Source organism: Martes martes, assembly GCF_963455335.1.
Source record: "Martes martes genome assembly, chromosome: 10".
Taxonomy (NCBI): domain Eukaryota; kingdom Metazoa; phylum Chordata; class Mammalia; order Carnivora; family Mustelidae; genus Martes; species Martes martes.
Window position 1 is genome coordinate 21,053,740 of NC_137898.1, and position 13,762 is coordinate 21,067,501.

At 57.0% G+C, this 13,762-nt stretch overlaps 1 protein-coding gene across 2 annotated transcripts in view; it reads right to left on the minus strand.

The window, feature by feature from the left end:
* CD82 (CD82 molecule) overlaps window positions 1-13,762 on the minus strand; it is a 49,969-nt gene that overhangs the window by 3,875 nt on the left and 32,332 nt on the right. For both annotated transcript variants that reach the window (XM_080816425.1, XM_080816426.1), the window contains 3 exons: window positions 10,307-10,431; window positions 10,090-10,164; window positions 1,056-1,157 (listed from right to left, as the gene is read on the minus strand). In XM_080816425.1, coding sequence (XP_080672551.1) covers window positions 1,056-1,157; window positions 10,090-10,164; window positions 10,307-10,431 — 302 coding nt within the window. The remainder of the gene's footprint in view (window positions 1-1,055; window positions 1,158-10,089; window positions 10,165-10,306; window positions 10,432-13,762) is intronic.

Below are 13,762 nucleotides of genomic sequence, written 5' to 3' on the forward strand. Positions count from 1 at the left end.
CCGTCTCCAGACACCCTGCGCTCCTGGTGCCGTGGAGTCAGGCCTACTCCTGCTGCCCTGCCCCTCACACCCCACAGCCCCCTGTCAGGCAGCATTCAGTCAGAGCTGCAGGCAGGCCCTGAGTGACCGCTGTGGCCGGTGCCCCCTCGGGAGACAGGAGGCAGCAGCTGCAGCCCAGAGATGCTGGGTCCCCACCAAGGGCATACAGCCTCTGGGACCTGATCCCCGAGGTCCGTTTGTGGGTGTGGTCACTGGCTCGCCATCAGGGCATGCTGGGAACCCACTGGGCCAGTCAGTTATTCTGTCAGTGAGTCAGCTGGCCATTCATTCATTCACTCATTCATTCATATAGTCAGTCATTCTGTCTGCCGGTCAGTCCATCATTCATGCATGCATTCATTCATTCATTCATTCAGTCAGCCAGTCATTTTGTCGCCAGTCCATCATTCATTCATGCATTCATTCCTTCAGCCTGTCAGTCACGGAATCTGTCAGTCAGTCATTCTCTCATTCCTTCATTCAGTCAGTCTGTCTCTCTCACTTACCTGAGGTGGAACACACACACACACGCACACGTACAGTTTGATGAAGTTTTACACATAGAATGACATGACTGCCAGTTGGATCAGGATTTGGATAGAACATTCCTTTCACCCCAGAAGGTTCCCATGGGCACGTCCCATGCCAATACCCTCCCAGAGGAAGCCTCCACTCAGACTCGTGTCAGCACGTCAGCTTTGGCACCCAGTTCCTTAACCCTCAGGACGGACTCCTGACACTCTCCAGCCTGGCTTGAGAGGAGGGCCCTCCCGCTCTGGCCATAGACCGGGGGCACAGGGAGCCCCAGGCAGCCTCCAAGACCCTGGGCCCCCTGAGAGACTGTGGTGGTAGCTGGGGTGCCAGGCAGGGGGACGACTCAGAGGCCCTATGCCCCCAACAGATACACACTCATATACAAACTCGCTGGAATATTCAGTCAGGCAGATGACATCCAGACTCAGACACACTGGGCCAGGACCCTCACGCCACCCCCACCCCCGCCACCGTCACCTTACCTGGGCCTGCACGTAGTCCCAGGCCTCCTGCACTCTGTCCTCGTGACTGTCCTTGTAGTTCTGAATGAGGTTGGTCACAATGTTGCCCATCTCCTGCTTTAGCTGCAGACAGAGGGGAGAATAAGGGTCAAGGTCGGATTTCCTGAAACCCATTCCCCACCTTTGGTCACATCTACTTAAACGGCCTCTCTCCTCACCCACCCCAGCCCTGGGGACATGCTTACACTCAAAAGCATCCTACTGTTCATACCAGCTGCTTTTCTAGTGCTTCTAGGGTGCCAGGCCCCTGCTGGCCACCACAGGAAGCCCGGGGCAGTCGGGGCCTATCACTGCTGTGTGTAGTCTGTTCTGAACTCAGTGCCCTCCGGTGGCCTGTCATCCCTCTCAGGAAGAACACCGCCATCCTGTCAGTGGCCCACAAGGCCCAGCCTTGTTCGTCCCCTGCTCTTCCCAAACCATTTTCTGGTTTTTACCTTCTTCTGCTTCAATTACCCAGATCTCCTTTGCTGCCTTTCTGCAAGGCATGCTTGTGCCTCAGGGCCTTTGCACTTCCTCTTCCACCTGTCATCCTCTTCCCCCACATATTAACATGGCTCACTGGTCCACTTCCTCCAGGGCTCTGTTTAAAGGTCACCTCCTCAGAAAGGCCCTCCTGGACCATCCTACAGAATATAACCCTTCCCCATCCCCTCCAGCACCCCCTCCCAGGCCGTCGTCAACCTGCAAGGGTGGGCATGCTGTTTCATAGCACTGTCATTACGAGCTCATTCCTTTTCAGGATGTACTGTGTCTCCCCTCCACTAGAATGTCAGAATCATGGAAGCAAGGACCATACCTGGTGAGGCCTGGCCAGGTCAGACGTGAGCCGTACTTGAATAACGGACGGCTGTACGTTCACCGCCTAATGCCACACCCCGGGGCAGTACTCACATACTCTCCCCATTAGTCCTCGTGCCGGCCCCGTGGCCCCAAGAATTCCAAATCCTGACTGTGTGGGGGAATTCAGGGTCCCTTGGTGAGGGAGAGAAGCATCTGCTTTTCTCAGCACCACCAAGGAAACAATGATTTACAAAGAAGGCAGATGAGGGGCACAAGGAACAAAAGGACTCAGTCCCAAAGGCCCCCCAGGGGTGGCTCTCAACAGAGGATCGCACCTAGGCAGCTCTTCAGGAACAAGTCAGCCGTGCAAAGGGAGGCAAACCCGAAACCAGTCTTGAGTTCTGAGAACAGGGCCCCGCACCCCAGGTAGGAACAAGGCCCCCCCCCCCCCCGTTCCCCTCCACCCTGAGAGCCAGACCAAGCCTGGCCCCGCCTGGCCTCTCCCGTGGACCTTGTCCAGGGGCCTCCCTGGCACGCCAGCACAAATAAGCGAGTCACAGCCACCTGTTGTCACCACAGAAGCCCAGGGTGAGAGGCCAGGGTACTGAGGGGGCGGCCACAAAACTGTCCCTCGGTTCTGGAGAAAGGGGAATTAGGATAGGGGACAGACACTTCCTGCAGGGGTTTTCAGAGCCCAGCTCACCACGCAGTGACTGGGCTGCCTCAGCTCTCCACAGGCAGCTCAGAAAACCCACATCCTCTGGAGGGACCCTCGGCCCTGGCTCCTTGCCCCTCCCTTCATGGCCCTGGGAAACCAGCCCCGCTCCCCAGGCCCCTCTCTGCCCCTCTCCCTCTTGACAGAATCCCCAGCGTGGTACTCTTTGTTTCACTCACACTGAGCTTTAGGATTTACAAAGCCTTCCCACCAGCAATGAATCACAGCGGCTAAGTTTTATCAAACACTTGTTAGGAACCAGCCATGCTAAGTACTTTTTGCGCATTAATTCATTTTTATCCTCAGAGCAGACCTAGGGATTTACCTCATTCCCTCATTTTAGAGATGCAGGAAATGAGGTTCAGAGAGAGTGATTACACAGCAACATGGGTCACACTGCCAACATGTGAAGAGCTGGGATTTGGACCTGGAACCCGAGTTTTGACCCGTGAAGCTCTATCAGCACTGAAACCACTTGGCCACAGCTTGAAGGAAGTCCGAGCGTGTGAAGGAGCGGCCTGGGGAAGCTAAGCGGCTAGCTCCTGTCCTACAGCTGGGGCTGGCTCCTGCACGGCTTGGGTCTTTCTGCCCTGACCCTCTCTGCTCCGCCTCTTCTCCCCGGGGGGTGTGGGTGGATGATCCGGAAATGAAGGGGACTGTCCCCAGGGGCATTTGCATGGACAGCTGCTTCTCCCACAGCTGTCCTACCTGCCCTCCCTGCCCCCCCCCCCACCGACCTTGTCTTTATTTATACCCCAGCCCAGACTTCCCTATTTCGGGTCCCCTGATATGAGAAAAGTGATGGAAGCCCAGTGGTTTCCACCGAGGCTGGGTGGTTTCCATGGAAACACCACCTCATCCTGCAGCCCAGAAGGGAGCTGAGAGACCCAGCAAGGCCACAGGGACAACAGCCACCGCAGGGGCTGGCTCAGCTCTCAGCAGATGCCTTGGGATCCCCATGCCCGGGAGGCCAAGTCAGGAGCTCAAGGGCGGTCACCCTGGCAACCAGGTCGTGCCTGAGACAAGAGCAAGCGGGGAGGGGAAGGGGTAAGATGCCCACCCTCTCCCTTCGTCCCTGTAGAGGCCGCCTCTGTGGTTTCTCCCTGCACTGCACCCGATTCTCCCTTCTAGAAACAGCACTTCTTTTCCTTAGGGGTAACCCCACCAATCCCTTCATGAGCCAGGAAGCCCTGCCCCTCTCGTTGCCATGGTCAAGTCCCAGGCTGCCATTGGCCACCTCCCCCACCCTGGGCACAGGGAGTGCTTCAAGGATGGGCATGTCACCCAAGGTGACCTTCTCTTTCTGCTGATCCGGCAACACGAGGGCCTACGGGGACTGCCTGCCCAAGAAGGGAGCTGACAGAGAAGAGCCAGAGCTAGATCAAGGGACGGAGAGGGACAGAGTCCCAGGGGCAGCCTTCAGAAATCTGGATCCCGCAGAGCCTCCAGACAGCTCTGGCCCATCGCGTTACTATCTATGCAATGAAGAGTTGTGCCCAGGATTTAAAAAAAAACAAAACAAACAAAAAAAAACAGTCCTTCCCAGGACCAGCAGCATTAATTACAGCCCGGAGCAAAATGAAAATGCAGGGTCCCTTGCTTAAAAAGGATTATGAATTTCAACACAGCAGCATCAGAGTATAAACCAAGCATGGACCCTTGGAAGCGGAGGGCCCTGTGTAACCACTCAGGTCACACGCCTAGGAGGCCAGTCCTGGAAAGCTGCCCGGTCCCTCCTCCCCATTTCCCAGAACAGAGAACAGATCCAGAGGCACGACTTGCCAAGATCACACAGCTAGCCAGCAGCAGAGATGGGACTGTAACCCTGATCGGGAGGCCCCAGAAGCCTGCGATCTTAACCGCGGCCGACCCCCACTGTTTCCACACCCCCTGCCCCCAGATCCCACTGTCCCCTCTGGGGCAGCTCCCCACTACCACCGGGCTGTGCTCGAACTCCACTTTGCAGCCTGCTGTTTCACACAGAGGCAGGATTAGAAGAGACCTCTGTAAGAGCCCTTCCCATACCTTCCTGGGCTTTACTTAAATTCTCCCCGTATGGGGAACTCAGGACCCCAAAGAATGGCACATTGCAGGGGTGGGGAGGCTCTTGATACAAGCAATTCATTTTAAGTTCCAGAGGGGACCAGTTGAAACAAACAGGATCACTCTCTCCCAGGAGAAACCATTCGGATATTCAAGACCAGACTGTGTCTCCCTCCACCCCCTCTCCTCTCCGGCTCCTCCAACCATTCCTTGGGATGGTGTCCAGACCTCTCTCCATGCTCTTTATTCTAGGCATCAAATTGCCCTCGAGAACGAGGTGCTCCCCCCAGGCAACAAAATGGACCCACATCTTCCTGTCCTCTCCCGGGGATCCCACAGGACATGTTGCCAGGTGCTTTGCCAGAATGCAGACACAGCGGGTCTGAGGCTTCAGCCTGGGATCCCAGTAAGAAATGAGGGCCCTTGATGGTCGTGGTAGATGCAGAGGGGGGTGGTGTGTTTACTCCTAGTCACCACACCTGAGTCTCTCCTGAAAGCGGGCAGCAAAGTACATAACCAGCAACCCAGAACTCCCCAGGCTTCAGTAAGCTCCTTGAGGGCAGGGTCTGAGTCAGGCCCCACCCTCCACTGCCACAGAGCCAAGGAGCCACACAGGCACCCAGCACCCAGTGCCTTAAGAATCTTCATCCCAGGGCACCTGGGTGGCTCAGTCGGTTAAGCATCTGCCTTCGGCTCAGGTCATGATCCGGGGGTCCTGGGATGGAGACCCACATCAGGCTCCCTGCTCAGCCAGAAGCCTGCTTCTTCCTCACCCTCTGCCACTCCCCCTGCTTATCCTCTCTCACTCTGTCAAATAAATAAAATATTAAAAAAAAAAGAAGAAGAAACTCCATCCCGCTGCTCTCCATGATCCCCTTCCAGAAGGAACGCTGGACACCTTCTTCCCCTTCCCCAAAGGGAAGACAAAGGTCACTTGTCTCTGTCCTAGCTCCAGCTGTCCACCCCCAAGGCTGGTAGCAACCCGGGCCAGGGGATCAGGAAGTTTCCATCACAGGGTGCAGGCATCTCACAGAACAGCATTGTCCTCGGGGAACCCGTCTTACCACCTATAGGTTAGGGCGCTGGGACATATGCACACTGGCTCCTCTGAGCTTCTTCGGTAGGAAAGGGAAACAGGGCAGAGGGCATCACCGTACTCCTGCCCAGCCTCCCCCAGGGTGAGGAAGGGCACAGCAGTGTGGCTGGGCCACTGTCCCCAACCCCAATCCCCAGCCCCCACCCAGCCCCACTCGAGCTCCTTCCCCTCCAAGCCCTCAGCCCCCCGGCGTTCTGCTCAGCCCCCTGACATAATCCACCGAAGCCTCAGTGGCCTCACCCCTGTGGGCCATTGGGCAGGGGGGCAGCAGGGCCTGCGTGAGTGTGCCAAGGCCAGCGCCCGGCATGTCCCAGCAGAGAGGGCTCCCTTTCTTCCTCGTGACCCTCTCCCACTCTCCACTACCTGGAGAGGACAAGCCAGAATCCCAGAGCGTCAAAGCTGGGAAATGCCCCCGAGATGTCAGCTGGCACTCTGAGAGGCTGAGCAAATTGTCCAAGCCCCTGGGGCAGCCAGAGGCAGACCCCAGCCGAGAACATAGGGCCCTGGAAGCCCAGACTTGGGCCGGGCCCAACGAACTCGGGCTGGATACACATGGTCAGACGAGGAAAGAGCTAAAGGAATATCCACTCCCAAATCCTGGCCCATAGCTCTTGCTAAGACTAACACCAAAGACAACAGGAACAGTTGCCATTTACTGAGCCCTTACTAAGCGTTAATGAAGTTAATGATGGTGACCACCAGTGAGCCCTCCCAATGAGTCCAGGAAGTGTCTGCTCCGGGCCAGGCGCTACTCAGGCCCTTCCCATTGGCGGGGCTCTCAAATCCTCAGCAAAGCGCTAGGAGATGGCCTTGGAGAGACGGGCCTTGGGGCCTGGGTGCTTTGGCACTGAGCAGTGTTCCAATTTTAGAAAGGGATTGGGGTCTGGGTCACACCCCACGCTCTTTCCCATTCATAATTCCCGAGGGCCCCCTGAATGGGGTACACAGAGGCCACGAATAGCCTGGCTTCTCTTCGGGTTTGATTCTGCCTCCAAATGAGCTGCAAAGGGCATTTTTTACTTTTCAGAGTGGTTCTCGGATTTCAGAACTGCAGCTAAGGGGAGCGGACCTGTGTTGTTACCGCTGTCTGACCAGTGACATGCGTGGAGCACAGAGAGGCTGAGTAACTTGCCGAGGGCCTCAGAGCAGCGATTCCAACACTGGTGGTTGAGTCCTGGAGTTGAGGCCTTGGCCCCTTCCCTATCTTATAAAAGTGTTGTGGTCTGTGCTCCCTTCAACTCTGGGTGGGAGTGGGGGCCCAGCCGTTTTCCCTTCAATTTAGAGAGGCAGAAGCCCGGGCTCGAGAGGCCATGCGCCTTGCCCCAGGCCCCCAGCCTCCCCTGTTGCTGCCCCGGGAACCGTGGCTGCTGGGAACTCAGGGCAGGAGGGACAAACGGCATCCCCGGAGACCACTTCGGGCAGAGGCGGGGGGAACCCCAGTGGCTTGGTCCCTTCCACCTGCCCAGGAGGCCTGGAGAGTGAGAGAAAGGACAGCCCATTGCCTCTAGAAGTTCTCTTCCTCTAGGCTCAACAAGGCCCACCTCCCCAGCTGGACCTCATCGGCAGGAATAAACATCATCAAGGACATGTTTAGTCTTCCACCGGGATTTACAATGTGCTGGGAAAGAAAAAATAAATCATTCATTCTAACTTGAGTGAGAGAGCACTGCCAGAACGTCCCCAGCAGAGCCAGGAAATGTCCCTCTGCTCGCAGGAGAGGTGGACCAAGGTGAGGTGGGCCGGGACCAGGGGGCATGGGGTATGGAGCCTGGTGGGGAGGAGGAGCGGGAGGCAGGGGAGGGAATCACGGGGTAGGACGGACAGTTTGGACTGGAGTCAGGAGTCCCGATTCTCCAAACAAGCCTTGCTCTGGGGCCGTGGGACGCCACTGAGGCGTAGCTGCTGGCTGTCAGCCAAGCGGAGATCATACCAGCCTGCAGGGAGGCAGGGTGCTAGAAAGGGAGGCATGGGCCTTGGGTCAGAGGGATGGGGATGGAATTCTCCACCCTGAAGCATCTGAGCTATGCGTGGCTGTGGCCAAGTCATTTTGCTGCTCTCTGCCTCAGTTTCTTAAAACTGGAAAATGCTTGTAAAAGTGAAGTGTGTATCAAGTTACTAGCTCAGCTCCTGGCATGTGGTTGGCATTCAACAGGGGCCAGAGATGGGGGCCATCACTATTACTGTGAGGTGGGGAAACTCAGACAGTGAGAAGGCAGACTGCCGAGACCCCTACAGAGCCGACCGCCTTCTAAGTCATGGAACCCAGCTCACCAGGGCCCAGTTCTTATCCACCCTGATTATGACCTACCTCCAACTGGGTCCCAGAGAAGCCCCAGGTGCCACAGGGCAGAAATAAAGACCAGATCTTACAATCCTTTCACTGAGAAAAGAGCTGCCCTCCTTTAAATGCTGCCTTCCCATCTGGTAGCCAAGCGAGCTTCCTTTCATCTGCTGAAACCACTATTTCCCCTTTTGCCTTGGCTGCTGGGAAGGTCAGTATTCAAGTGAGCCCTCAGCTACTGTGTCTAGTGCCCTGGCATCAGGGCCACTGCTTTTCCTCTTCCAATGTGCATTCCAGTCCCTCTCGTTTTGACTTTAGTTACCCGGTGCCTGTGTTGGAATTCAACCCTACTTCTGGGAAAGAGGCTAGGAGTGGATTATAGAGAAGTAAAACAGACTCAGGTAGGAGCCACTGCGATGAAAAATCACACCAGTATGAACCAGGAGCCGCCTGGGTTCAAAGCCTGGCCCTGCCGCTTACTCGCCATGTGACCTTTGATCAAGGGGCCTCATTTCTGCATTCTGGCTTCCACATCTGAAAATGAGGGTATCATGCCCATGACCGCACAGGACCCCAGGGAGGAAAAACTCAGTGAGCACAGTCTGCCCGCCACAGGGGGTGGCAGCCTTGTTCTAGGCTTCATGAAGTGTTAGTTGTTGATGTTGGTGTAATGTTTTCTTGCCTTCCTTCGAAGAGCGATCTGAAGCAACCAGACCTTTGAGTGGTAAAATTGGGAGCCCACGAGCCACCAGCTCCGCCTCCCCAATCGCTGGGTAAGAACTGTAGTGCTGGAGGAAAGTGGTGGCCCCCAGGGGCATCCGAGGCACCGGCCATGTGCAGTGGGTCTGGGGTGAGCTCTCGGTCCTTGTGTGGTCCAGCCACTGGCTGACTGGGTGCCCCAGCCCCTCATCTGTCAGATAGGGATTCTCATGCTACCCTGAGAGGGAAGGCATGGGGAGCATGTGAAAGAATGAAAGCAAAGTGGCCAGCATCGTATGGTAGTACATGGTGTGTGCTGAACCAACCGCAGGGACGCCGGGGGTTCTAGTCCCTGTATTACTGTCAGTATTGTTTGACAACTCTCTGAATACCTGTCTCCCCTATCTGTCAATGAAACACAGCACCCAGCTGCCGGAAGGACAAGACAATGTGTGTAAAGCTTCTAGAAGATACTGTGTGCACACAGTAGGTGCTCCATAAGTGCTAACTTTGATAGTCACAATCAACTGGCTCACCCAACAGCTATTCCTGGCTTCCCTTCTCCCTTGTGCCTGTGTCGCTCGAGTCCCCTTGAAGCCAGGGTGCCTTTGTGACCCAATCTGGAGAAGACTGTTGGAGGACTTGCTTTTCTGATCAAAGGGATGGCTCGGGGCTGGCACTGCCCGTTTCCCTCTGTTCTGGCTACAGCTGCACAGATGGTGCTCTGGCAGCCATCTTGTGACCATGAGGTGAGTGGAGTGATCTAGTGAGTGGCATGGTGAGGATGCTGAACAGACAGCCAGAAGCATTGTCTCTGATTCCAGCCTGACTTCTGATTAAGTCAATAGTGAATGTCAGCCTGATCTTCTATTCCTTAAAGCTGAGTGCCTTCCCTGTGACGCAAAACTAATTTTTTTTATTGACAGCCTCCTCCCTGGGCCCCATCTATGGATGAGTGGCATGGATTTAGTACGTGCTGAGGTGCTTGAATAAAAACAAGAAGAACAACATCTATTGGGCGTTGACCATGCCAAGCACTATGCTGTGTTTTACTAAGATAATCCCCCTGAATCCTCACCAGAACCAGAAGCTAAATTTATTATTGCCCTCCATTTGCAGAAGGGGAGACAGGCCCCGAGAGGCAAGCGGCTTGCCCACCGTCCCCCAGCTACAAGGTGCTGGGGTAGAACTGCATTCAGGCCCATAGTGACCCTGCCCAAAATGCTGTCCCCTTACATCTCACTAGGAGATCGCAGGGACCGGACCTTCTGGGTTTGTCTGAAACAGCTGAGAAGCCCTTGGTCTCTCCCCTACCCCCGGGACCAATCCCCCTACAGGCCCAGCCCAGCCCAGCCCAGCCAGGGGCCAGGAGAGTGCTTACCTTGCCCATGTTGAAATAGAAGAGGGCTCCTGCGGCCACCTGGACGATAAGGATCAGGAGGAGGAAGGCAAAATACTGGGGACACAGAGGAGCAAGGAGTCAGCTGCACGCCCCGTCCCCCGGGGTGCACCCCCCCTGCTCACCCCTGCAGGCAGGCGCTCCCGTAGTTGGAACCAGGGAGCACGCAGGTGCCCCTCGGCTGGCCGGCGGCACTCACCAGCCCCAGCAGGCAGCGGACCTCCTTGATGGCACCGATGCAGCCCAGGAAGCCCATGAACATGGTGACGGCCCCCACGCCGATGAAGACGCAGGCCCCCACCTTGAGCGAGCTGGAGGAGGTCTCTGGGGATGGAGAGAAGGACACTCAGTCGGGCCCAGCTGCCTCACCCTCGTTAAGCACACCATCGGGGGGGAAGGCCGAAGGTCGAGCACTGCTCCCCTTGGGCTCAGCCCCCACCAGACACTGTGCTAGCTGCTGGGGAGACAGGAGTCAGACGACTGAGGTCCCCATGGCCAGGAGCTGCCACGCAGTAGGGCGGGATGTAGGGACAATACACAGCACAGATCCCCCAGTTGTGGGGAGAGCCACAGGGACACGGAGGCTAGCTCCAGTAGACAACCATGGGGCTGGGAGTGGACTGGGTGGCTGGGAAAGGGCTGGTGTGAGCAGAGGAGAACCTAGAAGCAGCCTAGTGAAGCTCTGAGAGGGGAAGGCATTGCAGGTGGGCGGGGAGGGGAGGGAGGGGCGGCGGGGTGGGAACAGCAAGGAGGAAGGAGCTAGGATGTACTTAAAGAAGGCGAGACAGAGTGGGCCTGTGTGAGTCTGACCTGTGATATGCCTGAGAAAGAGAGTGGTGCCTGATGACAAGAGACCCTCTCTGGGGCCGCCCCTGTGGGCAAAGGTCTAGCAGTTCCCAAGAAGCCCAGCACATCGCCTGCGAGAACAGGGCGCAACTCACGCCCACCTCCAGATGCCCTGTACCCAGAGGCTGTCAGACGCAGAAGAGCCAGGGCGGATGGGCCTCCCCCTGGCAGGGGCGGCAGACTCCTCCGACAAAAGCCCCTGCACTCGCCAGGAGGCAGCAGGGGCAGGATGTTTCCAGAAACCTGGCGAGCAGCCTGGAGTGCATTACTGGATCAGGGGAACCTGTTAGGGAAGTAGATTCCTGGGTCCGTCACAACTGCACAGACTTTCCTGGGAGGCCACCCGGAACCTGCAATTTTAATGTGCCAGGCAAGGCATGGCCAGAGCTGGCACAAGTGGCTGTCAGCAGGGAGGGCACTGGCCAGCTCCCTGGGGGTGGGGGGGGTGGTGGCTGAGAGAAGCTGAGATCCCCACCCCAGCCACTGAGGGCCCCTGAGCACCCTTAAGCAATCATTACAAAGCTGAAGTGTGGGTGGACAGGACGGCCGGATTCAGCCCCACTTCCTGGTCACAGACAGAAATGTTCTGGAGCTCGGGAGGAGTCCTGGCCAGCCCACCTCGATCTCAGGGGGCAGGGTAGGGCTGCCTACCCCCCAGCTCCACACAGGAGCCCCCAGGCAGGTGGGGCAGGGAGGGGAGTGGGGAAGCAGTGCCCCTGCTGGGGTGAGCATGGGGGGCTCCTGGCTCCTCCCAGGGATGACTCCCAGAGAAAAGAAATTTGGCAGAGTCTGGAATGCACCGCGTGCCTGCCAGAACAAGGCTCTTTATCCGGATCATCCCTTCATTTCCACATCGCTTCGTGTCCACGCCAGGCCCATGAGGGTGGATTTACATCCTGATTTGTCCCCAAGGGCCCTGACGCCCAGCCAGGCTAAGAGGTCACCCAGATGCCCAGCAGGCCAAGACCCAGGGCTGAGACCTCCCCAATTCAGCTTCTCCCCCAGGAGGCCAGCCCAGCTGCAGGGTCTCAGTTTCTCAGAACATCCAGCGGACACCAGTCCCTGACCGCACCCAGGATCTCAGGCTGGCCCCGATCTGAGCACCCTGACTTAGGAAGGGGCCAAGTGGACATTCTGGGGAGGCCCTCCACTGTGCACGGCAGAAACGTCTGGGTCTTGCAGGGCTTGGCAGGTACCAGAGAGGCAGAAGTGGCCCCTAATGAAAGGGACTGGAAGCAACAAGAAAGGGGTTCCCATCCCAGCTCTGCTGCGAACAGGGTCTAAGCCTGGGCAGGCCATCCTTTGGCTTCTGTTTCTTTATCTGTGAAATGGAACTAAATCCTATTTCTTCAAGATGTTCTTACCAACTCCATCACTTCCGTAGGGTTGACTAGTTACTAGGAGCTGTTCTAAACACTTTTCACTTCTCACAACCACCTTATAACATAGATTTAATGATTATCCCCATTTTCCAGATGAAGAGGCCCAGAGAGGTGAAGTAACTTGCCCACGATCACTCAGCTAGGAGGTAGCAGAGCCAGGATTTGAACTGTGGCAGCCTGGCTCCAGAGTCTGTGCTCCTGACCACAGAGCAAAGTCTGATTAAGGCAGGACTGCGTAGCGAGTGTGAAAACCCTGCAGTATATTGGGGTTTGGGGTATGGGGGCTCAGGAGCCATGCCCCTGTTCACATCCCAGCTCCCACTCCTGGCTGAGTGTCCTGGGACAGGTTAACTTCCCTTCCTGTGCTTTCGTTTCCTCCACTGTAAAATCGGGACAGACACACCTCGCCCTGCGGACTCCCAGTTAGGGAGTCCTCACCAATTAGGTTGAGGGGAGAGCTGTGTCACGTGGGCCTGGAACGTCTGTAGTAGGTCAGAGCCCTGGGTCCCAGCCCTGTGTGATTCTTAGCAAGTCTTCTCTCTGCTAGATCAGTGCTTCAGAACCCTGGCAGCCTAGGGAATCACCCGGGGACCTTTTTAAAAATCACAATGCTCCAGGCCCCCACCCGCACACCAATGGAGTCTGATCCCCTGGGGTGGGCCCGGGACTCTTGTATTTGTGAAAACATTCTGGGTGCATCTACCAGTGTATCTAGGGGACCTCTGCCTTCTGGCAGCTGGAGAGTCTTCCAACTGAACAGGGAGGAGGTAGGAGGAGCAGTAAGAGGTTCCTGGAGCCTGGGGCAAGGTGCAGGGGACAGATATGCAGGGGATGAGCTGGGCCTCGAGACTTTGCCCCCTGGCGCAGTGCCTGCTGGGTGTGGCCCAGGACAGGAAGTGGGGAGCTGGGGCCTAATCAGGGCAGAGGAGGGTGCATCCCAGGCCGGGAAGGCGTGGGGAGCATGGGCATCCCACTGGGGTGGGAAATGCAGAGCCTCACCCCAGAACAGGGGAACAGTCTGCAGCCCCCCAACCCCCAGCAGGAGGCAGGGCCAAGAGCCCCAGGCTGCATCGGATGTGGCTGGAGGGTGGCTCATCCTTGCTTCCTTTCAGGTCCGAGGGGAGGCCTAGCCCCCTGGGGCCACAGTGACAGGTGTGGCCTCTCTATCACCCATCCCAGCCTGGTTCCGCTTTATTCAAATCAAGCAGCTGTCATGGGCCTGGGTCCAAATCTGCTGCCTCAGCGGCAGCTGGGAGGGAACTGAGCCAAGGACACACTCACTGAGGGCAGTGGCATCACTGTGCTACTTGGGGCCCTCAGCTGTGCCTCCCGTCCACCTAAGGGCATCCATGAGGTCAGTGCAGAAAGCCTGGCAGGCTTCCTGGAGGAGGCTGGGGGTAGCTCGGGAAGGGCTCTTACCATCTGTG